The following is a 25640-nucleotide window of genomic DNA, read 5'->3' on the forward strand; positions in this document are numbered from 1 at the left end:
CACTGTGGTAACTGCACATGTTGAGAGCGCTGCTCCAAGAGTCACGTCTGGTGATGAGCAGATCCAGCTGGTGCCAATCCACTGATCTTGGATGTCTGCAGGACACTTTGTGACATGTTTTTTCTGAAAGGAGGTGCAGCAGTAAAGCTCAAGTAGTCACTATCCACTCTCATTTGGCCATGATATTCAAAGCAGGAGGACCATGCCACCCACTCTTGCATTGAAATCTTACAGTAGGTAAAGATGTTCTGTCTTAGGGATTCTGCTGATAGCAGTATCGAGCTTCTTGGGGAAGTGGTCTTTAGCCTCTGTAGTGGGGCACAGTGTTAGAGCATCAATACTCATGAGGTTACCTAGCACCATTTGAATTGAGAAGCAGATGGAAAGAACATGTTCTGAACCATTAGTTGGGGATTGTATCATCAAGAGTAACATGTTCCTTATAGTGAAGCTTACACTTTGCCTACACTGCTGGCTAGCAGCAATACAAAAATGAGACTAAATGTGTACGACTCTCCCTATCAGTACATAGCCATTCCAGCAGCAAATCCTCAGCTGTGCCTCCTCATTGCAACATCCGGAAACTGGGTCTTTCGTGGCTTCAGGTTAAAGCTTCAGAGGAACTCTGAAGCTAGGGTTTGACCCCTAGCAGTTTGCAGGCCCACTGGCATGTGAACGCGCCCTGGCATTCATAAACTCTCAGCTATGCCACATAGCTCCACTGTCTTTTGAATACCTCGGAAGAATTGAAGGCTAAGGAAGTAAGACACAAAATCTGGAGTGTGGCCAGTGTTTCCGTAGATAAACGCGTAATAGTTCTCTTTCAGTGATCTGCTCGATGAGCCTGGTCTCTTGGCAGGATGCTATGTCAACGTTCAGTCTATCAAATTCCATGTTAATCACAGCTGTCTCGTGTGCGTTATTGACCAGTGGGAGTCCGTCAATCCCATGCACATGGTCCTTATTTTCCAGCTTGCCAATCGAAGAGTTGGCACCTTCTTTCTTTGCGTTTGTTTTGTGTTTCCTGGTGCAATGGATTCTGTCCACTTGTTGAGCACAGACTCTAAGCTCTATGCACCCAGTGAAGCAGGTGGGCCGTGTCGCATCAGCAACTTACCAGTCAGAGGCTCCCCAACTTCAGGTAGTCGGTGGCTATCAGTGGGACACAATGGTCCCTCTTACCATCATTGACAGCCCATAACATCCATTCTCTATGCCAATCGAGTTGAGCTTATCACTCGTAACTGCCGTCCCCAAACATCAGGGTCCCCCTCTCGATCTCCACTGCTGACTCCAAAGGAATGCAAAGCACTATATTTGATATTGGTTTGGTTGCAGGAGTTGCCAGGAAGATGACATATTTGGACATCGGCCCATCTTTGGACTCCACTCCAGATTTTGTGTCATGGCTTACTTCCTTAGCCTTCAACTCTTCCGAGGTATTCAAAAGACAGTGGAGCTATGTGGCATAGCTGAGAGTTTATGAATGCCAGGGCGCGTTCACATGCCAGTGGGCCTGCAAACTGCTAGGGGGTCAAACCCTAGCTTCAGAGTTCCTCTGAAGCTTTAACCTGAAGCCACAAAAGACCCAGTTTCCGGATGTTGCAATGAGGAGGCACAGCTGAGGACTTGCTGCTGGAGTGGCTATGTACTGATAGGGAGAGTCGTACACATCTGGTCTCATTTTTGTATTGCTGCTAGCCAGCAGTGAAGGCTGAAAATGAGAAGTAAACCAGCACCCAAAAGTAGAAAGCACACTAGCTCTCTTCACCCACACACTAGACATATTACATCGACCTATTGGACACAAGGGTGCAATGTTATAACTTTTTCGAGGGCCTTTAAAGTGAAACTAATAGTGAAAATGTTTTCATCAGTTCAGTGATTTCTACTTGATTGCAATTTCAGAGTACTTCAATAGAATGCCCTATGGAGAAGCATTGAATCACTGATAGCAACTTCTGGATTTCCTCGTTACACTGTGCAAGTGTGTACTATGGAAGTCACTATCTGTTTCAGAGGAATAATGATGGCAAATGCTGACAGTCATTATGGTTGCAAAATTTGGGCCATGGTTTTTGAGGCACAAGGGGTGGGGGTGGAGAGCAGGACAGTAGAAATAATTTGAGTTTCTCTAATAAAGACCCAGCACATGCGAAGTAGACCAAACGGCTTCTTTTGTGCTATAAACTTCTACTTATTGGCTTTGTGAAAATGATCATTTAAAATTTGAACTGCAGCTCATAATTATCCTCACTCAGCTAACAATGTATAAAACCTTCATTTCAATTGTTAAGTTTGACAAACTACAAAGATATATATTACCAATTCAAAGTTAATGTGAACAAAATATAATTTTGCAAAATGAAAAATATGCAGAGCAGCATCTCATATCAAATTTAAAAGCTAGCCAGCATGTACAAAAGCAAAATGCCTGGTTAGCTTCTCTGCATTCTGATCATGGTTGTGTTAACTCCATAAAATAATGGTAATGTTTCATTAGATATAACTTACTGACAGAGCTCAGGATCCCACTTCAAGGTGTGGATATTGAACAGCATGGTTCTGCTTGCATTGGTCACATCTGTACAATGAACACCATTCTCATGTGCACCTGTCAAACACTAAAGCCACAGACAACACCTTTCATTATCAAAATTGATGAAAGAATATTTACATTTTATTGCAAGCCTAATGACAGTCATTAGAATGAATGGTCCAACTTTTCGTAACAGAACTTTTCACAATGAGTACTTTAGTAGGAATATTTGTCTTTACCTTCTTCCTAAAACAAAGTTCAATCGTGACACATGTGCCTGCTGGTTTTTATACTGTTTCAGGTCAGGCTTCAAGATTAACATTTTAAGTAATTGGAGCAGGGATTGACTTTGAGCATTGATTATAATAGCAGAGGTCAGAATAATTGTCTGAACGGTCTTTATGGTAGTTTTATGGTAAGCTGCATCACAACTTTCAGGACAAGATCATATTGCATTATGGAGAAATTCTCATAGTAGTCTAGGGTGACATTGGAGAGACAGAGTAAGAATATGACATAAGAAATAAGAGCAGCAATAGGCCTGCTAGCCCAAGAGCCTGTTCCACTATTCAACGGATCCAGGCTGAATTTCTACATCAACTCCACTTTCCTGTCCTTGACTTCCTTAGTATCCAAAAATCTACCAATCTCAGTTTTGAATATATTCATTAACTGAGCATTCATAACCCTCTGGGGTTGTAGAGAATTCCACAATCCAGCACATTCTGAGTGAAGAAATTTCTCCTCATCTCAGTCCCAAATGACTATGACTCTCAGTCTTAGGCTCTGCAGCCAAAGGAGAGCAGCCTCTCAGTGCCTAACCTCTAAGAATTGTATTGTATATGTTTCAATGAGATCACCTGTCATTCTTCTAAATGCCAGAGCATGTACTCAGATTCTACTCAATCTCTCCTCATAGATCAGCGTTCTCATCCTAGGAATCAATCTGGTGAATTCACATTGCATTCCCTCTAAGGCAATTACTAGCTGATTCAAGCATTTTCCCTACTACTAATGTCAGGCTAACTGGCCTATAGTTCCCTGGTTACCTCCCCCTCCTTTCCTGAACAGCTGGGTTACCTTTGCTACCTTTCAATCCACAGGGACTGTTTGAGAACTTAGAGAATTCTATAAGGTATGAACCAAATACACCCGCTATCTCTGCGGCCACCTCTTTCAAAATCCTTAAGTGTGGGCCATCAGGCCCAGGGATTTGCCAGTTTTTAGTCCCATTAATTTCTACAGTATTTTTCTTTAATAATATTTATAATTATTTTAAGCTCCCACTCTAATTAGATCTTTGATTCCCCGCAATTTCTGGTATGATGTTTGTGTCTTCTATTGTGAAGTCAGACACAAAACATTTGTTTAATGTCTCTGCCATTTCCTTATTCCCCATTATAATTTCTCCCATCTCAGCCTCTAAGGGATCCGCATTTAATTTTGTTAACCTTTTCTTTATCTATGTACTTGTAAAAATTCTCACAATCCCTTTTTATATTTCTTGCTACTTTACTCTCAATCTATTTTGAGTGGATTGAATTAAAAGAAAAAGTTGAAAAGAAGCTTTTTCATAACATTGCGATAGATAAGGTAAATGAGTAATGGTGTGGAAACTTTGCAAACATTTTATTAAAAAAGTGGCATTTTCTGAAATAAACTAATTTTTATAGCAATTCATATCCATAAATCAGTTGTAGCAATAAAAGGTGCATTTCTGTGACTTCAGCATATTAGCTATTTTAAACCTTTCAAAATTGGTATTGTAATGCAACAAGAATTAAAATCTAATGCCCATGTTTGCTGCATGCAAATCTTAGATAAAAGCCATCATTTAAACCACACTTCACTCCTTCTTGATCTTATTATTCTGTTTCCTATGGTCTATGTAGCAAACCAACATACAAACATTTCATTAAAATGCAGTTGACTAACTGACCAGTATATCTTCCTGAAGCAGGTTGCTTAAAAAACATCAGTTGCTTTACCCATATAAGCCAAGAATCAACTGTTCCAAACATAGCCCGGCCTTCTGCTACAGCTTTTCTAACTTTCTCCACATTATCCAAAAGCCACCGTAGTTTCACAGCACTGAAATAGGTGCTAATTGGAAGGCCGGTTTTTCCCTATAAGGAAAATAAAGATCAGAAGCAAGCCAAAAAGTTTGGTTATGTAAAATTATATGGTTTTGATACAAGTCTTGTACACATATTCATTGCTAAGTCTGTGAATAAAAATACAATGCACATCTGCAAATGTCTTGCTTGGGACATATATGAGAAATACTTTTAATACTATTAATACATATTTTGGGACCACTTTTAGTTGGAAAGGTACAAATTGCCACCTAAATAGCAACTTCTTTATTTAGATTTCCCAAGAATCCCTGTACGGTTGTGAAAGTATTTTTGTTTTCAGTACTATATACAGATGTTAATAATCATTAGTAGTCAAATCAAAAGTTTATTCCCAAGTGTAAACTTTGTGAATAGTTGCCTATTCATGCATAGAAAATGTTCTTTATCTTTATTAGAAGAAAATGAACAAAATTTGGACAACTTAAGCAAGGGCATTTGAACCATTTAAAAAAAGTTTGAAACAAGTTAACACAAAACCTAAAATGGAGCAATTGATAAATTGTTCACCTGAAGAATGTTTTTATCTTTGTTTGGTGCATTGTTGATCAGCTTTTCTACAGTTGACTGTGTCCTGAGGTCAAGCCACACTGATGAGAAAAAATATATACAAATATGCCATTAAGTGCAACACTAGTATTGTATAGGACAATCAACAGTTTGACGACCATTGAATCTTTGGGAGCAAATTATTTTGGCAAATAAAACTGCACCCCTGCACACTTAGCCATGAAGCATAAGCTTGCTCAATTATTAACAACTCAATGGCATTGCAGCTTGTTACTTCAAATGAATCATCAAAATAAAAAGTCATGATCTGAAATAAAATGCATAAAACAAATGACTCCAACTTTTAAAGAGTAGATTATATGGCATTACCATTTAGTTGCACTTAGGTACTTAAGATTGTTTATTATTTCCACCACCCATCAAGTAGCAAAAGTTTAAGCTATCCTGAAAAAAGACGATGCAGATAATTCAGAATTGATGCAAAATCAAAACATGAAAATCACTTTTCTTCTTCCAGCAACATGGCTATATTGCATACAAACACTGAACTTCCATATTTTATGATGATAACGTCAAAACCATTTTCTCAGGGACTAAACTGGGCTATCTACTGCCATCTTTGTTTTAGGTACTATCTAGTCAACTAAGACTCAAAAATGGGGTCAGAGGTGTGCACACCCATCCGATGGGAAGTGCGCAGGATGCTATCTTGATAAAGGAGTTTGCTCATGTGACTAACAACTGCTGAAATTAAGTACAAAGACCAGCGAGGTGTGATGCAAAATAATGTGCAACATTAATCTGATGCCACTGTAACCATTTTCCAACTTCACCGTCCAGCCTGTTTTAACCTGGCACATCTGAAGATGACATTAAATGGAAAGCAGAGCTTCCTCACCCTCAAGGCATCATGAAGTACTTAACTGGTTTGATGCTGGATTATCTCTTCCTGCTGCTGGTGCAATCGATTGTGTTTCTGGGAGTTTCCTATACTTGGCTCCCTCACAGACACAGCCATCTTCCATATGTTACAGCACAGATTTAGTTTACGAAGGGCTCCCACAACTTATTTCAGCCACAATGCACCTCTCCTTTAAAAGGTCCAGGTTGCTTTTGAGTAGAGTTAACTACCCACGATATCAAGCCCACTGTTCATGTGTGCAGCCAATGAACAGAGCTGGTATCTCTGGCTGCCCACAGGAATCATGTAAAATAGCAGGCGACAAACATTTAACATTCTGATACAAAACAATGAGTGGACTCAGATTAATCATGTATCAGGATTCCTGCACCCATTTGAGAGTTATCCAATTTAATCTCTAACATCTGTAAAAACAGCCATAAAATAAAAGGGAGTACCTTTAAATATTCTACCTTACGTATTTCATTTACAAGGCATCACTGGCCATTACCTCTGAATAATCTAATTAACAGTAATTTTTTGAGTATACACTTTTAGAATGAAACTTCACACATTGCAACTCCATGTGGGTGAGGTTCTCCATAGCCATGTATATTTGGAAAATTACCTCAGTGTTTTTTTAAAATAAAATGTACACATTCAAAGGCCATTAATAAGTATCTTAATATCAAGAGGTAATTTTGGAATTGAGCTTTGACATGCTTTGTAGTCAAGGAGGTATTGTGCAACAATGTCTAAATAATGAACTATGCTGGCTAGTGCACAGCAAAACTCTGATCTTGCACAATCTGAATGCATTATCTATTCCTATTTTAAAAAAGGCACACCTGTCTAGTGAATTGTAATGTGCAACACTATGAGGATGCAGCATTAGTGTGAACTCAGCAATTTCATTCAGAAATAGAATCCTATTTAACTTGTCAATGTTGCAATGCATCAAACTGCATTTGCATAGGATTTCTATGAATAAAACTACTCTTTAATCCCATATTTTATACCAAGTCACATTCATTGGTCACCATTGCTTGCTGACCTACCTTGGTTCCCGGTCCGGCAACACTGCAACTTTATAGCTCTCATCCTCTTTTCCAAATCAGTGGGCAGAATTTTGCTCTCGGTTGACGGGCGGGCCCCACCGGCTCGGTGGTGGACGGGCAGCCAAGCTCCGCCACTGAAACGGGGCCCGCCGCCATTTTGAGTGGGCGGGCCAATTAAGGCCTGCCCAGCGGCCTGCCCGACAGGAAGCGTCCCCCTCATGTGACAATGCCACACGAGATGGGAAATGTTAATAAAAAGGACATAAACTTTATTAAAGTTTTTAAAAATGGACATGAAACCTCATTCCGCCTGTGGATGAGGTTTCATGTATTATCAGAAGCCTGCTGGGATCCTGGCCTGCCCGCCAGCCTTAAGGTTGGACGGGCAGGGTCTTTAATTATCTTAATGACCCTGTCAATGGCCTCAATTGGCCATTGATAGGTCGGCGGGCGGACAGCTGATTTCGCAGTCCACCCGCCTTCCTAAAAACTTAAAGGGATCGGGATGACGTCGGAGGTCCTCCTGACGTCATCCCACATCATTTTCCTGTCGGCGAGCGGGCCCTGCCCCCAAATTGCCGACGGGAAATTCTGGCCAGTGTGTTTTCTCACCCTTCTCTATCTTTGTAATCTCTTCCAACCCCACATGCCTATGAAATACCTGCACTCCTCCGATTCTGGCTTCTTTTGCATATTCAGTTTTAATTACTCCACCTTGGTAGCCGTGCCTTCAAGTGCTTAGGTCCTAAGCTCTGGAAGTTCCTTCCCTAAGTCTCTCTACCTCGCTACCCCTCTCTCTCCTCCTTTCAAATCTCCTTAAAAACGACCTCTTTGACCAAATTTTTAGTCATCTCTCCTAATATCTCCTAATCTGACTTGATGTCTAATTTCGTTTGATAACGCTCCTGTGAAGCACCTTGGGTGCTTTACTGTGTTAAAGCTGCCAAAGAACTGCAAGGTGTTGCTGTTCTCATCTACTAAGGTAGAATTAAAGATGCCAATATTAAGCTAAATCTTAGACAGAAATGCTTCACTTATGTTACTGTACCACCTGTAGGCTACTCTATACACAGTTCAGTAGCAGGAAACAACATTTAGACTGTGGAATTTAATTCACTGAGTAAAATAAGAGTAACTAATTATTTTCCCCTTTATTTAGTGTTATGTCTCACTACCTTGGAACATCGATGTATAATATCACAGACTGCTGAGGTATGAGTTCCATATACAACTCTCAACATGCATAAGTAACAGTAAAAAAACAAGTAAAAGGACTATCACCACCAGCATTAAAATAAAGGCAATTATAAAGAATTATGACCCTTTTTTTGGTCTACCCATCGATTTCTTTTAAACTAATTTATGCAGCATAACTTTAATGGAAATGGCTTAGAACTAATTATCAAGTTTGAAAGATGAGAATGGAATTGGCACTGACAGCTGAAACAATTTTGGTTCACAGTACCAACTGAAGTTAATTCAATTGCATTACAATGTCAAGCTAAACACATCCAAGAAATTGTGGCTTAATCTTTTTTTCCCCACAATCAGGTCTTCATAATTCATGTGCAGTTTTATTTGATTTGTTCATGGTTTTGTGTTAAATTTTTGACGAGTCCTTTCAATGGAAGAAGAAAGAGTGATCGTGATGTGTTTCAAGTGATAAGTCTATTGCATTTCCTAACAGCAGGAAACAGATTACATCAGCAACCACTAAATCCATGACATTTGTCAAGGTTATACAAATAAAATACATTAATCTTTAATTCAACAAAGTACAAAAAGTCACAAAAACATGAAGCCCTTAACAAAAAGTCCAAAGTTTCCTTTAAAAAAGAGTTGGGAGTCATGCATTGCTCTGGAAATTAATACAACTTGCACAGAGATTGACCAGGAAATCGAAGTAGGGAACTAACAACATGCTATAAACTGAGAGATGGGTTCATGCACATTTTCTATCCACTTAGACCTCACCCACCTCCACATATGCAGCGCACATCAGCCAATTCTTTTCCTCCAATAAAATCATTCTCCACTCACAAGATACTAAATTTGCAATAACATTACGACACAATGCATATAGTTGATAAATTATCAAGCACTGAAAAGCAGTTAGTTTCATACTTCTGTTTAAAAACAAAATTTACTTTTCAAAAATTTCTATTTATAGGGCTCCTCACAAAGCCCCTGTTTTCAGACAGCTTATGTGAAGAATATATGCCTAAACTGTGCACTTTACCAAGTGCCATCATGACATGACAAAATCAGTTCTCATTAATGGCAGGGAACATTTTAAGATTAAGTATTATCTTGTGAAGCTAAACACAAAGGAGTTCAAAAATTGCAATGGCACTGTCAGAACTAAGAAGTGAAGCAGGACCTCTGCCAGTTTTCAGGTATTGGTGTTGACCCTGCCACAAATTGCTTGGTTATTTAATTTAAACAGACAGATGTGTGCAGGCTATGTAAATACGCCTCAAACTCCTCAGTTAAGTGGATTGGTGGAAAATAGTACAGGTGGGAGTTTAGGTCACAAATGAGCAAAGAAACTCTTTTTAAATGAAAAAAATTGTAGAGATAATTTAGAAATATGCACAAGGTGCCTTATTTCTGAGCAAAGAGGCTGAAAAGTACCTGAAGGGATCAATGGAAATGAGAAGGGGCAGTGAAGTGAGTGTGTGTGTATAGGTGGTACCTGGAGGAGAGGTAGTCCGCTAGCAAAACATAAACTTGCAGCAGTACTCGAGGGAGCAAGGAACTTGGGTGAAGAGAATTAATTATTTATTTATTTATTAATGGGATGTGGGCATCACTGGCTAGGCCAGCATTTATTGTCCATTCCTAATTGCCCTTGAAGGGTGGTGGTCAGCTGCCTTCTTGAACCGCTGCAGTCCATGTGGTATAGGTACACCCACAGTGCTGTTAGGGAGGGTGTTCCAGGGTTTTGACCCAGCAACAGTGAAGGAACAGCAATATATTTCCAGGTCAGAATGGCGAGTGGCTTGGAGGGGAACTTCCAGGTGATGGTGTTCCCACGTATCTAATGCCCTTGTCCTTCTAGATGGTAGGGGTCGTGCATTTGGATGTTGCTGTCTAGAGCCTGGGTGAGTTCTTGCAGTGCATCTTGTAGATGGTACAGGCTGCTGCCATGTGCATGGTGGTTGAGGGAGTGAATGTTTGTGGATCAGGTGCCATCGATGAGCAATAAATGCTGGCCTAGCCAGCGATGCCCACATTCCATTAATAAATAAATAAATAATTCTCTTCACCCAAGTTCCTTGCTCCTTCCAGTACTGCTGCAAGTTTATGTCTTGCTAGTGGACTACATCTGTTCTCCAGGTGCCAGTTACACACGCACACACACTTCACTGGCCCATCTCACTTCCATTGATCCCTCCAGGTACTTTTCAGCCTACTTGCTCAGAAATAAGGAATCTTATACATATTTCTAAATTATCTCTGCAATTTTATGGGGAGGTGGTCACTTGGTGGTATTGTCACTGGACTGGTGATCAGGATAATGCTCTGGGGACCTGGGTTTGAATCCCACCATGGCAGATGGTGGAATTTGAATTCATTAATAATCTGGAATTAAAAGTCTGATGATGACCATGAAATCATCGCCGATTGTTGGAAAAACCCATCTGGTTCACTAATGCCCTTCAGGGAAAGAAATCTGTGGTTCTTACCTGGTCCGGCCAACATGTAGCTCCAGACCCAGAGCAATGTGGTTGACTCTTAAATACCCTCTGAACAAGGGCAATTAGAGATAAGCAATAAATGCTGGCCTGCCAGCGACGCCCACATCCCATGAACGAATAAAAAAAATCAAGTGGGCTGCTTTGTCCAAGATGGTGTCAAGCTTCTTGAGTGTTGTTGGAGTTGCACTCATCCAGGCAGCCAGATCAAAGGTAAAGGTTGCTCATTTCCCAGAGTTGGGCCTGTAAGGCCTTGTAACAGTGGTACAGAGCAGAAGGAATGGCAAATTTGGAATCAAGGGTCAATGACCCACCTAGAAAATGGTAGGCACTTTGTGAAAGGAGATAGATTTTGTAGGGGGTGCCATTCCTTGGAACCTCAAGACTCCTTTGCAACACAGCAAGAAACTTATCACCACTAGAGCAGCCAGCTAAGCTATTTGCTCACCTGACTTCTCCTTGCAGTCCAAGTTTGTGTGGCACTCCTTCAATCATTAACAGCAATGTGCTACTGGAATCAAGCAAAAGTGGAATCTGGTGGTGTGAAGTAGAGACCCTTTAGAACTCTCCGGCCCCTAAGCCTGTGCGCTCAAATGTTTGTGGTCCCGATCTGAAAAGGCTGAATAATGGTTGAACATCTTACTTAGATGGGGGCAGTGAGCACAATCAGGGTCCCATGCTATTCCCAGTGCCAATATCAGAGAAAGATTTAACACACATTCTCCTGATAGAGAAGCAACCAGACTAGAAGTGCATCAATGTAAATGCTTTAACCATTAGCCATCAGGCCTTGGGGGTTCCTATGACGGAGACAGATGGACATTAACATCAGATAGCTTCAGGGCAACATCTCTCAGTGGCTACAAGATTAAACAGATGTTATAAGTTTTGCTCTCATGCTGATGCAGTTCCAAGACAAATGTCATAGCCAAAGTCTATCTTCATGATGCCTCTTCAATCCCAACAGTCTCATGATTCCACGGTGTAGATAAGTACTGCTGGTATCTCTAGCACTCAGATATCACCTTGGCATAATATTCTTTGAAATATAAAAATCATGAAGTACTCCTGTGAAATCTACTATTTCTAATATTTGTTTCATTTTAGTAGAAGCTCACAATTTTATGATAGAGCAAACAAATCAAGAAAACTTACAAATTGCATTGTAGAGTGGGAGCCCTGTCTTTTTGTCCCATACGATCGTTGTTTCTCTCTGATTGCTAACTCCAACTGCTAGAATTGAACAAATTTAAAATTTGTTAATCTTATGCTCAAGAAAAATAAAGAATCTTAAACATATTTCTAAATTATCTCCGTTTTTTTTTACTTTAAAAGAGCATCTTCACTCTTCTCTCAAAATATACAAGGGCAATTTCTAGTTAGAGGAAATGGACATGCAATAGCAGCAAAGTCATGTGGGATCACACAGACAATGTGCATTAGCGTCTGAGGTGAGATCCCACCTTACTTTGCTACTGTGTACTTTGTATGCCCATTCCCTGTGAATACAACTAGTTGTTTCTCAGTTGTGATTTGCTAATTCAACCATATTTAATCCAAATATTCCTAAAATTAGTATATTTTTCCATATTTCATGCCAACCTGAAATTTAGCGATAGCATTGCCAGTGGCAGGGAAGAATGTCACTGTCCTCAACCCACTGCATCTTCCAAGGTAGCATAGCCATCCATGCAATATAAACTAATTTAATCATCATACATACAAACACAATTCATGCAGTGGTCTGCTCCATTCATAGGGATAGCAATTGGTCATTCAGTCTCTCAAGTCTGTTTTGACGAGCAGTTACAACATGGCTGATCTATAGCCCATCTGCATATACCTGGCTTGATATCCTTTGATATCCTAACTTGACAAACATTTCTCAGAATTACAGAATTGTTACAACATAGAAGGAGCCAATTCAGCCCGCTGTGTCTGCACCAGTTCTCCGAATGAGCCATGCACCTAGTGCCATTGCCCTCGTTCTCCCTGTAACCCTTCATATATTCTTCTTTTTCTGATAATAATCCAATTCCCTTAGAATGCCACGATTGAACCGGCCACCACAATCTGCATTCCAGATCTTAACCACTCGCTGCATTAAAAAGTTTCTCATGTCTCCGTTGATTCTTTTCCAAATTACCTTAAATCTCTGCCCTCTCATTCTTGATCCTTCCACTAGTGGGAACAGTATTTCCTTCCTCGTCTATCTATTTGCTTATCCCCCATGCAGAGAAGATAGTTTCTCTTGATCCCTACCCCATTTTCTTTATCAGTTAAAGACCACTATAGATCATTCCTCAATCTTCTGAACTGGTGGGAATACGAACAAAATTGTGGTCCTTTTGCTCATAATTTAAACATTTGATCCCTAGTATCTGGTGAACCTGTGCTGTACCCTTTCAAAGCCAATGGGTGGAATTGTCCCAGATTTGCACTGTGCAGTAGCGGCTGGGAAAACTGTCCGCAATGGCCCCTATCCTGCCATATTAATTATGAATTCCTGGGATACAGGCCATTTCCATGGCGGGCAGGCTCAGATTTGCCTACCACGCCATCACCTTGCCACTTCATCACGCCAGGCACCACATTTAAAGTACAGCCATGCTCAATGCTTGCCCAGGACTGTTGCAAAGACATGGCCCCAAAAGGCAAGAAGACTGCAGCCATCGAGCACCTTTTGGACACAGTGGAGGCCTGCTGTGACGTTCTCTACCGCTGCTCTGGCCACAGGACGGGCAGCAACATTACTACTACAACTTAGTAGGTGATGGCTGTGGTGATCAACGCCAATGCTGCACAGAAGAGGTTGGCCATCCAATACAGATAGAGGACGAATGATCTCATCTGTGCAGCCAGGGTATGGCAACCATCTCATCACTCTAAACTCACACACTCAAGCCCATCACACATTCACTGTCATCTCGCTCACTGCCAACTCAAGGGACATCACCACCCATTCTCACACACATACCCTCACATGTCCATCTGGCCTCATCTCCTCTGGAGGCTGCCTCCTCAGCCCTGACCATCTTGAGGCCACTTGCACAGACCAACATGTGCCCTCATACACTGCCTGGGATATCCTCCTTCCGCAGTACAGCCCTCGTCCTGCAGTCTCTTTCCTTGCCTGAGGCCACTTTTCCAGCTTCCTTAAGCAAGTCCTAGCCCTGCAGCCATTGAAAAGCTACGCACATATGGCTGAACTGGTAGGTAGTGACCTGCCCGTGAGCCCACCTAAGAGTGATGTGGTGCTCTCTGTGAAGCCTGACCAAAGCAAGGTAGGCAAACAAAGCTTGAAGTCTCGAGCGAAATGCATCCCGCCAAGTGCACACCTTATATATGCTGTTGTGAAACACGCCAGCATGTTTTCCCGCCGACATGGGCAGACGATCCATGGGTGAGTCTGGTGAGCTGGCCTTATAATAACATGCTGATGTATTACAATAAGGTTCCTGATGTCTGATGACTCTGCCACACGAGCTGGGACATGGGCCAGGATCTTTAGGACGGTGAGCAGGGGGCGGGGCCCGCTTGCCAATATGTAAAATGATGTGGGATGACGTCGGACAGAACTCCCGACATCACTGCGTGTCATTACAATTTTTAGGTCGGCCGGGGAGCAACCAAATCAGCTGTGCCAACCTATCAATGGCCTATTGAGGCCATTTAAAAACTAATTGAAATAATTAATGGACCTTCCCGTCCAAACTTAAGGTTGGCGGGCAGGCCGAGAGCCCTGGTGGGCTTCAGAAAAAGCATGAAACCTCATCCACGGGCGGGATGAGGTTTCATGAGGTTTTTAAAATTTGATAAATGTTTGATTAAAAGTGATGGACATGTCCCAACTCATGTGACACTGTTACATGAGGGGGCATGTCAGGGAAATTTTATTTTTGCCCCTTCACCATTTTTAAATTTGGTGCCAATCTCCCTGAGGCAGCACTTAGCCTCAGGGAGATGAGTGCGCTCTTTCGCTTCCTGGCGGAAGTCATGCTGGGCGGGCCTTACTTGGCCCACTCATGTAAAATGGCGGCGTGCCCCCGATTGGGGGCACCGATTGGAGGCGCACCCACTCCTGAACTTCACCACCCCCCGCCCCCCTGACGTGGGGAAAATTCTTCCCATGTTTTTAATTCAAAAATAAAGCTTTCATTTAATGTTTATTTGCTTTAGGAGACCTCAATCTGCTCGTGAATGAGGTGTCCTAAAAAATGTAAAGGCCGCTTGGCCTTTTCGTCTGCCCACCAATTGTAAAGTTGGACAGGGAGCGTAAATTTGAATTTAATTAGATTGTTAATGGCCTTAATAGGCCTCTTAATTATTGGCGGGTGCACAGCTGACTCTGGTGCGCGCCGAACAAAATATCGTGAGACCGCGCGATGACATCGGGACGCACGTCATTTTACGCTCGGGCTTGTCAGGCGCGCCCACACTCTGAGAGTAAAATTCTGCCCCTATTGTTCTAGAAAACAATTGCTATTACCTTTCTAGAAATTCATGTCCTTTGCTATTTGTTCTGCTTCTCCCAGGCTTTGTGAAAATCAAAATCTTCCAGGATAACTGCATTATTTTACTATATGCTTCACTGGTCTCTGGTTTTACAGATCTCTCTCTCTTTCCTATTATATGACAATCAAGAAGTTTGTAGATAAGGCCTACTGAAGTCTTATATTAATTTTACCTGCAGCGTTTCCACTGCTGGATCACCCTTACTGAAATCCATTCATTGTTAAATTAATATCGCTAATCTTCCTCCTTTCCCAATATCTATTTCTTTCCAAAGATTCTATAGCCTGGAATATGTGTCTCCCAATCATACTTTACTCTCTCTAATACTATATCATATCCTTGAAGTCCTCATTCAAGAGCCTGTAATCACTGGACCTCCTGCAGTTTGGGTTAGTCATCTTGTATTGTGTATCAAATTATTGTGCAAACAGAGAAGCAGATTTAAAATGTAGTGCTCCTTCAGCTTCAACAATGACATACATCTGGCGAATCTGCAGCCCATCATATATATCAGCAACTAATCCTGTGTTACAAGAAAAAGCTTCGTGAAGGACTTGAGGTTAATTTACCATTTAGTGTCAGTTGCAAGTTTTGGCGTACCCTGCTCAAATAGTCACAGCAAGCAATGAAAGCTACAAGGCCAGAAAATCTACCTCATAAGTCAGACGTTTGTATCTTCCATGTTTATGGTAACCAAGATGTTGACTGCATCCAACTTGCTATCTATAAGAAAAAGTCTTCCCCACCAAAAGAATAAATAACACAGTGGGTGGCAATGGCACAGGTTTGGTGCAACTGTTATCTTTAAATCAATTTAATGGCACACACGTACAAGTAGGTACTGAATAGAAATAATAGAGGAGACCTATCATGTTGCCTAATATGTATTTTCTACAAGAATATTTTATTTGATACTTTGTTACACAATTCTTAATGAAATGTGCACAATTTGGGATCAAAAATATGAGGAATTTCTCAAATCATTTTTTTCAGACGAGGTACATTCCATGGACAACAGGTTATTCCAATTTCCATGTTGCAACAGGTCAGATCATTTAAATATGATTTTGAAGGAAGCAATATAAATCATTTCTTTCTTATTAGTTCATGGGACGTGGGCATCGATAGCAAGGTCTGCAATTATTGCCCATTCCTGTAGGTATACCCACAGTGCTGTTAGGAAGAGTTCCAGGATTGTGATGCAATAACACTGAAGGAATGGCGATATGTTTTCAAGTTAGGGTGGTTTGTGACTTAGAGGGAAACTTGGAGGTGATGGTGTTCCGATGCACTTGCTACCCTTGTTCTTCTAGGTGGCAAAGATCGTTGGTTTGGAAGGTATTGGTGAAGGAGCACCAGCAAGTTTCTACAGGGCATTTGTAGATGGTACACACTACTGCAACTGTGTGCCAGTGATGGAGGAACTGAACAGAAGTGGTGGATGGAGTACCATCAAGTTGACTGGTTTGTTCTGAATGTTGTCAAGCTCACCCAGGCAATCCCACATTCCATCACTTGTGGATAGGCTTTGCAGAGTCGAGAGCTGAGTTACTTGCCACAGAATCTAACCTACTCTTGTTGCCAGAGCATTTATGTGGCTGATCCAGTTAAGCCTCTGGTCAATGATAACCCCTAGGATGCTGAAGTTGGAGGTTTCAACGATGGTAATGCCATTGAATGTCAAGAGCAGATGGTTAGAATCTCTCTTGTTGGAGATGGTCCTTGCCTGGCACATGTGGCATGAATGTTACTCATGTGACCCATTTATTATGTACGTTTATTCAGTTATTCTGCAATCATTGCATACTTGTATTGATTAGTTTTTTCTAAGATGTTAATAAACCACATTATGTTCATAATCACAAATATTTAAAAATTAAATACCTTTAATATTGGAAACATCAATCTTGAGTTTCTTCAATTTTTCACATGCTTTCTCAATACACTCAAAAACTGAGTGCAAAATTTCCTTGGGATCCTCTTCTGCCCACCTACAGAATAAAACAAATAAAATCTTTTGATTAATGAATAGATACAAAAGCACAAGAAAGGACAGGTAAAGACTAGCTGGTCATTGAACCTATCCTGGTGCAGTTTATGCACACCATCACTCTCATCCGTGTCTGCACCCCTACTCATGCATTAAATACCACAGAAAAATAAATAAACCTTAGGCATAGGGGGAAAAAACACTCGGGCCTGAATTTTTCAGGTGACGGGCGGGATCGGCAGGAGCAGGCATGAGTGGTCGCAAAGCCGATCGCCGCCTGCGATCAGCTCCGCACCGCCATTTTACATGGGCGGGCCAATTAAGGCCAGCCCAGCGTAATACTCAAGCTGTAGCGCTCAGCATTACCTGTGCAGGCGGGGGGAGGAGGGAGAGTCTGGGCCAGTGCTCTTTTGCACATGTGTGCGAAAGAGCGCTTCAATCTCTCTGTGGCACGGAGCTGCCTCAGGGAGATTGAATTGATATCGAAATAATTAAAATGATGTAAAAATTTATTTCAACATGTCCCCTCATGTGTCACATGAGATGGGACACATTTTGATACTTAGGAAAAGTTTTTTTATTTAATAAAAATTTTAGGAAACCTCATCCCGCTCGTGGATGAGGTTTCCTAAAAAACGTGAAGGCTGCTTGGGCTTTTCGCCTGCCCACCAGCCTTAGGGTTGGATGGGCAGCGTTAACAATTACTTCAATTACTTTCTTAATGGCCTTAATAGGCCCGTTACATATTGGTGGGCACATAGCCGACTCCAGTGCATGCCCGCCAATCGAAATATCATGGGACTGCACGATATGACGTTGGGGCACACGCCCAACGTCATCGCACGTCATTTTACGCGTCGGCATGTCGGGCCCACCCACGCATGCTGACTGAAAAATCCTGCCCTTGCAAATTTCTCACTGACCCCAAAAGGAAAAGCAAGTTCCAGGAAATAATATTACATGCATGATAGATTCACCCCGCCACACACACACACACACACACACACACACACACACACACACACACACACACACACACACACACACACACACACACACACACACACACACACACACACACACACACACACACACACACACACACACCACCCCCCCCCCCCCCCCCCCCCCCCCACACAACCCCCACCCCCCACCACTGACCCATCTACCTTCTATGTGCTGTCATTTTTGGCTCATCTGAGGAATTCAGCCAGCTAGCTCTCTTTTAAATGCTTGCAGAGAATCCTCACTGACTGATTGTGCCAAAAACTTGTTTTATAGATGAACAATGCTACAAAGAGATGTACCACCTAGTATTTAACCTAATTTATGCTTTGTAACTTGTACTTAGTTTCCAGTCCTCCTTAACATACCTAGATGTAATAGCTTTCCTTGGCCTCAATAGGCTCTTAATGGGCCCTGTGGACGACCAACCCTGTCGCCTTCCCCTGTCCATGCCCATCACTGAAAATATGGTCCAGAGCGGGATGCAGCCAGGGAACTGGCATGTCAGCTATTTTGAGCACATGTCTGCCTCTATTCTCAGCCTCAATGGGAGCGCAAAATCCTTTCCTACAACTCTATCTTGGAAAACTTGGTAGGAGCTCTAGATAAATTGAGTGTGAACTGGACAAGAGCTGAGAATATGTCCACAGACAGAGGACCGTCAAAGGTGAGCTTGAAAGCTGGAGTTGTGGCAAAATTAAAACATATTCACAACTTGGTGAGACAAACCTGAACTTGATGCTCAAGATAGCCTCAATCATGTCATTATTTTCCAAGTGTTGATATCATGTTTCATGCTAAGAAATGAAATATATTGGGGTGCAGGAAGGACAGAAAATAAAAGCTAAATGCAAGAAAGTAGCAAATGGGTGAACTTTATCTATTTCAATCATTTTTAATGAATATTGTCAGTACCAGGTATCAGATCCTTGTTGCTGTGGCCCTCATCTGTACCTTTTTCAGAGTGTCCATAATCACCCATCATGCAAAAGGATCAAAACTGGGCACTATTCTGCATGAGATCTGACCAAGGCCCTGTCCATGAAGTAAGAACAATGCTCCTATTTTATATTTAATTATGTTGGCAGTAAATTCTAACAACACTCATCCTTTAGTTGCATACCTTCAATGACAATTTCACTATAATGTACTGATCGTTCTTCCACTTAGCAGCTTTAAGGTACCCATCCCTGCATCTTATACATTTCTCAGGAGTTATCCTTATCCAGGTGTTGAGTTAAAATGAATAAGTGTTCCAAAGACAGGTTGTACCTTTTTAATTTAACAGGGGAGGCAGTGGCATAGTGGTATTGTCACTAGACTAGTGTTTCAGAGACCCAGGGTAATGCTCTGGGACCACGGTTCAAATCCCACCACGGCAGATGGTGAAATTTGAATTCAATAAAAATCTGGAATTAAAAGTCTAATGATGACCACAGTTGATGGTGGCTGATTGTTGTAAAAACCTCTCTGGTTCCCTAATGTCCTTTAGAGAAGGAAGTCTTCTGTCCTTACCTGGTCTGGCCTACATGTGACTCCAGACCTACCAGTAATGTGGTTGACTCTTAAATGTCCTCTGAACAAGGGCAATTAGGGATGGGCAATAAATGCTAGCCTAACCAGTGATGCCCACATGCCATGAACGAATAAAAAACATAGCCAAGGTTTGATGCCATGGCATCACCCCATATCAAAATGTCTGAGACACCGTCTCAAGTGCATCACACCACATTTATCTATATTGAAGGAAATATGCCATCACATTTGGTTGCAATCTATTTCTCACCTAATTTACAAACATCTTTGCATTATCTGACTTGAAACTGTTTCATTTTGATCATAACACTTAGGCCAAATAGAAATATGATCAAGCATGACTGTTGAGAAAGAATGTCCTTACTGTAAGGCATAGAGATCAGTCTGACACTGCTTAATTCAAAATGGCAGAAGTAAGAGTTTCCAAGACTAGCATGGGGTCTAACAGAATCATTAGTAGCTCTCTGTTTGAATGTCCAGGAACCCTGGGATCAGAAAACAGGAGGAAGGTGTTCGTTCATAACATTCGGTTCCAGGAAAAGGGCAGACTGTTCTGCCTCCAGGCCATTATCAGCTGGCAAAGGACATGTCACTCAGCACGAGTCAGCTCCAGAAACAAGTAGGGCAGTACTAATTGGTGCCCTTCAGCAAAATATTCATAGTTGAAGGATATCTACTTCTGTAATGTTTTTTCAAGAATGATCGTTTTCATGTATGGAATCTTGTCCCATCTAATACAGGACAAGAACTCAGAGTCATAGAATTATACAGCTCAGAAACAGGCCCTTCGGCCCATTGTGTTCATGCTGGCCATCAAGCACCTATCTATTTTAATCCCATTTTCCAGCACTTGGCCTGTAGCCCTGTATACTATGGTATTTATTTCGAGTGCTCATCCAAATACTTCTTAAATATTGTCAGGATTCCTACATCTACCACGCCCTCAGGCAGCGTGTTCCAGATTCCAAAAACCCTCTGGGTGAAAAAATGTTTCCTCAAATCCTCTCTAAACCTCCTGTCCCCTTCCTTAAATCTATGCCCCTTGGTTACTGACAACTCCGCTGAGGGGAAACGTTTCTTCCTATCTACCCACTCTATGCCCCTCATAATTCTGTATACCTCTATCAGGTCCCCCCAACAACCCTAGCCTATCCAGTCTCTCTTCATAGCTTAAACACTCCAGCCCAGGCAACATCCTGGTGAAGCTCCTCTGCACTCTCTCCAGTGCAATCACATCCTTCCTATAGAGTAACAACCAGAACTGCAAACAGTGCTCCAGCTGTGGCCTAACTCGCATTTTATACAGCTTCAACATAACCTCCCTGCTCTTATATTTTATGCTTCGGGATGTATGGACATGTACACCAAGATCCCTCTGATCCTCTGAACTTCTGAGGGTCCTACCATTCACTGTGTATTCTCTTATGTTAGTCCTCCTAAAATGCATCAACTCACACTTCTCAGGATTAAATTCCATTTGCCACTGCTCTGCCCATCTTACCAGCCCATCTATATCATCCTGTAATCTAAGGTTTTCTTTCTCACTATTTACGACACCATTAATTTTCGTGTCATTTGCGAGTTTATTGATCATACCTCCTATATACACAAAACTAAATCATTAATGTACGCTGCAAACAGCAAGGGTCCCAGCACCAATCCCTGCTGTACACCACTCGTCACAGGCTTTCAATCACAAAAACAACCTTCAACCATCACCCTCTACCTCCTGCCGCTAAGCCAATTTTGGATCCAATTTGCCAAATTGCCCTGGATCCCATGGGCTCTTTCCTTCTTGACCATTCTCCCATGCAGGACCTTGTCGAAGGTCTAAGTGAAGTCCATGTAGACTACATCAACTGCACTATCCTCATCTACACAACTAGTCACCTCCTCGAAAAATTCAATCAAATTTGTTAGACAAGACGTCCCAATGACAAAGCCATGCTGACTATCCCTGATTAATCCCTGCCTCTCCAAATGGAGATTAATCCTGTCCCTCAGAATCTTTTCCAATAGTTTCCCTACCACTGATGTTAGACTCACTGGCCTGTAATTACCAGGTTTATCTCTACAACCCTTCGTGAATAAAGGTACCACATTCACTGTCCTCCAGTCCTCTGGCACCTCTCCTGTGGCCAGGGAAGATTTAAAAATTAGTGTCAGAGCCCCTGCAATCTCCCCCCTTGCCAAACATAGCAGCCTGGGATACATCTAATCTGGACCTAGAGTTATCCACATTTAAACCCACTAAAACCACTAATGCCTCCTCCCTTTCAATGTTAATTTGTTCAAGTATATCACAGTTTCCCTCCCTGATTTCTACACCTGAATCATCCTTCTCCATAATGAACACATGAAAACTAATCATTTAAAACCTCACCTACGTCCTCCAGCTCCACGCACAGATTGCCACTTTGGTCCCTAATGGGCCCTACTCATTCCCTGGTTATCCTCTTGCCCTTAATATATTTATAAAATGCCTTGGGATTTTCCTTTATCTTGCCAACCAGTGTTTTTTCATACCCCTTCTTGGCTCTCTTACTTTTTTAGGTGCCTCCCCCTACACCTTCTATACTCCTCTAGGGCTTCTGATGTTTTCAGCCCTCTGTATCTGCCATAAGCAATATCCCTTGACATCCAGGATTCCCTGGACTTGTTGGTCCTACCCTTCATCTTTACAGGAACATGCTGGCCCTGAACTCTCACTATTTCCTTTTTAAATGACTCCAACTGATCTGATGTAGACTTTCCTACAAGTAGCTGTTCCCAGTCCACTTTGGCCAGATCCTGTCTTATTATATTAAAATCGCCTTCCCCCATTTCAGGACCTTTATTTCCAGTCCATCTTTGTCCTTTTTCATAGCTACCTTATATCTTACAGTGTTATGGTCACTATCCCCGAAATGCTCCCCCACTGACACTTGCACCACTTGTCTGGCTTCATTGCCTAAGATTAGGTCCAGTACCGCCCCATCTCTTGTAGGATTTTCTATGAGCTGGTCTAAAAAGCTCTCCTGGATGCACTTTAAGAATTTCGCCCTCTCTAAGCTTTTCACACTATGACTATCCCAATCAATGTTGGGGAAGTTGAAATCACCTACTATTATTACCCTATTATTTTTACACTTCCCTGATATTTGCCTATATGTCTGTTCCTCTATTTCCCCCCGACTGTTTGGAGGCCTATAGTACACTCCCAGCAAAGTGATTGCCCCCTTTTTGTTTCTAAGTTCTACCCATATGGCCTCATTTGGAGGAACCTTCTAAGAACTCCTAGTGATTGTCCCTAATCCGATGAGATGCAAAACCAAGATACAAGAAAAGGCATCTGAAAACACAAGGAAGTATGAATAGGAACAGGAGTAGGCCAACCATTCAACCAAGCCTGATCCGCGCCATTCAATAAGATTACGACTGCTTATCTATCTCAAATCCACTTTCCTGCCCTATCCCTATTGTCCCTTAATTTCCTTAGTGTTCAATGATCTATCGATCTCAGTCTTGAATACACTCAGCGATTGAGCATCCACAAGCCTCTGGGGTAGAGGATTCTAAAGATTCACAACACGCCGAACAAAGAAATTTTTCCTCAGCTGTCCTAAATGGCTGTTCCCTTATCCTGACCCTTTGTTCCAGACCCTCCAGCCAGAGGAACTGTATCAATCATGCCATCTGTCAATTATTGTAAGTACTTAAGCTTTCAGTACAAGTTTTAAAACCAGAAGAAGGCCAGGGCCTGTCAGCATAATGAAAGAAATTCTGAAGTCAATGAAATTTGTAGCGAATGAAAATTGCAATAACACCAGCTGAAAAAACAAACTAGAGATTTGAAAAAGTCAGGGTTGAAGTGCTTAATATTTGATTTCTGCCACTGGCAGCAGAAGGAAACTAGTGTTTTGAACTAAGGAACCCATTACTTTCCTTACTATACTGAGACTGGACGGTTGTAAGGACTGCATAAATGAGGCATCCTCATCAGTTCCGAAGAAGAGTCATTTTCAATTTGAAACATTAAATCTGTTTCTCTCTCCACAGATGCTGCCAGGCCTGTCGAGTTTTTCCAGCACTTTCAGTTTTTATTTCAGATTTCCAGCATCCACAGTATTCTACTTTTATCTTCAATATGGAAATGTTTTGAAAGGATGTTGTTCCTTCCGGCTGGGTTACCGTGGACCCATGAATACCTGGGATCCTTTAAAAATGGCAGTCGGTACCCAGAAGTCCCACCTCCATTCCTGGCAGATCCCATTTTTGCTGGAGGGGAAAGGGGGTGGGGCGTAAAGCACAGGTACGAGTTACAAATCAGCTGTGCAATTTAACAGGACATACAGATCCGATTTTTACACCAGAAGCGGCCTCAAACTGCAGCGTTGTGTTCCATGACTTTCTGGTGAAAATATAAACATTCATGAAGGATGGATAAGATATAAAGAGCTGTCAAGTTATTTAAATCCCCTGCCCTTTAAATTAAAAAAAAACTGCTTGCCTGTGTCTGAGTGGAAATAAAATCTGTTCCAGCAGTTTTAAATGCTTGTTGACATAGCCCCAAGTGCTAACATTATAATATAATTACTGCTTGATTGCTTCCACAACCTGCCATCATCACAGTGAGGGGGGTTATAAATTAAGTTTGATTGACAGCTCAAAGTGGTTATTAAAGGGTGAGGTGTCTTTGATTCGGTATTATGAATATAAATGTTTGTTTTATAAGAGATTAAGTATTTGAGGGGATTTAAATGCATTGAATAGGCTTTCGTGAATTAGAATATATTTTTATGTAGTGAAGAAGTTTACCCTTGACGTATGGAATCGGCGGGGACGGTCGGGAATCCGCCTGCTATCGGCAGCGCTCTGCGATTTTACGCAGGCAGGCAAATTAAGGCCTGTCCAGTGTGATACACGGTTTGGAATGTGCGCGAAGGGGAAGGCGAGGGTATGATGTCCGCCGGGTCTAACGCCCGGCGGCCAATTCAAATGTGGCCTCAGGAGTCCCTGGAAGGCTGCCACAGAAGGACGTAACGGGTGGACACGGCAGGCAGGGGGGCAGGCCGGCGGAGCAGTTGGCCCCGCATTTTTCAGATGAGTATCTCGCAGTCCTCCTGGAGGAGGTGGCAGCGAGGAGAGGAACCCTTGTTCCCAGGGACAGGAGGAGGAGGAGGAGCACCCCCCCGCCCCCCCATATCATCAAAAATACCTGGGAGGTGGTAGTATCCAGGGTCAGCAGCCACAGCGTGGTGAGGCACACATGGGCCCAGTGTGGAACAGTTAAGAGCTGCCCACCTCCTCCTGTGGACCTCAGAGGTGTTACAGCATGAGTGCCAAATGTCAACGAAGCAGGAGCTGGCCAAGGGGGTGAGCCCTGGTTGCTTAGACTGAGTGCCTTGGGGCTCGAGGTTCACGAATCGGCTGAGCCCTGCGAGGTATTCCACATGTGGGATTGGCCAGGCTGCAATGGCGTTGCAGGTAGAGAGTGAACTAATCAATGCTCCTCTATCCTTTCAGGAGAAAGCATCCCATAACAAAGCTGAGATGTCATGGACCGGCGGGGGACCCCCACACCTCCTCATCCTCTCACGATATGAGCAGGAGGCCCTGGAGCTGGAGAGGTACCATGCACCTTGGTCAAGCAGCCACAGTGAGGTTTGGGTGTCAGAGGAAGGTAAAAGTGCAGTGCACTGAGCTGAGAATGTCGGTTCTTGCTACCATTCCAGTGTAGTCTCTATATTGATGTGAGCCTGGAATCCCCATTG

General features: G+C 42.3%; 1 protein-coding gene across 4 annotated transcripts in view; it reads right to left on the reverse strand.

Moving 5' to 3' along the window:
* gk (glycerol kinase) overlaps positions 1 to 25640 on the reverse strand; it is a 114057-nt gene that overhangs the window by 66940 nt on the left and 21477 nt on the right. For 3 of the 4 annotated variants that reach the window (XR_005945761.1, XM_041210592.1, XM_041210594.1), the window contains exons 3-7: positions 17241 to 17347; positions 11997 to 12074; positions 5185 to 5264; positions 4528 to 4665; positions 2515 to 2624 (exon numbers count right to left, since the gene is read on the reverse strand). Coding sequence is in view for 3 of the 4 variants with exons in the window: in XM_041210592.1 (XP_041066526.1) it covers positions 2515 to 2624; positions 4528 to 4665; positions 5185 to 5264; positions 11997 to 12074; positions 17241 to 17347 (513 nt within the window). In the remaining variant the exon portion in view is untranslated. The remainder of the gene's footprint in view (positions 1 to 2514; positions 2625 to 4527; positions 4666 to 5184; positions 5265 to 11996; positions 12075 to 17240; positions 17348 to 25640) is intronic. The other variant, XM_041210593.1, reaches the window with a different exon arrangement.

This window comes from Carcharodon carcharias, chromosome 18 (genome assembly GCF_017639515.1).
Source record: "Carcharodon carcharias isolate sCarCar2 chromosome 18, sCarCar2.pri, whole genome shotgun sequence".
NCBI classification, from domain to species: domain Eukaryota; kingdom Metazoa; phylum Chordata; class Chondrichthyes; order Lamniformes; family Lamnidae; genus Carcharodon; species Carcharodon carcharias.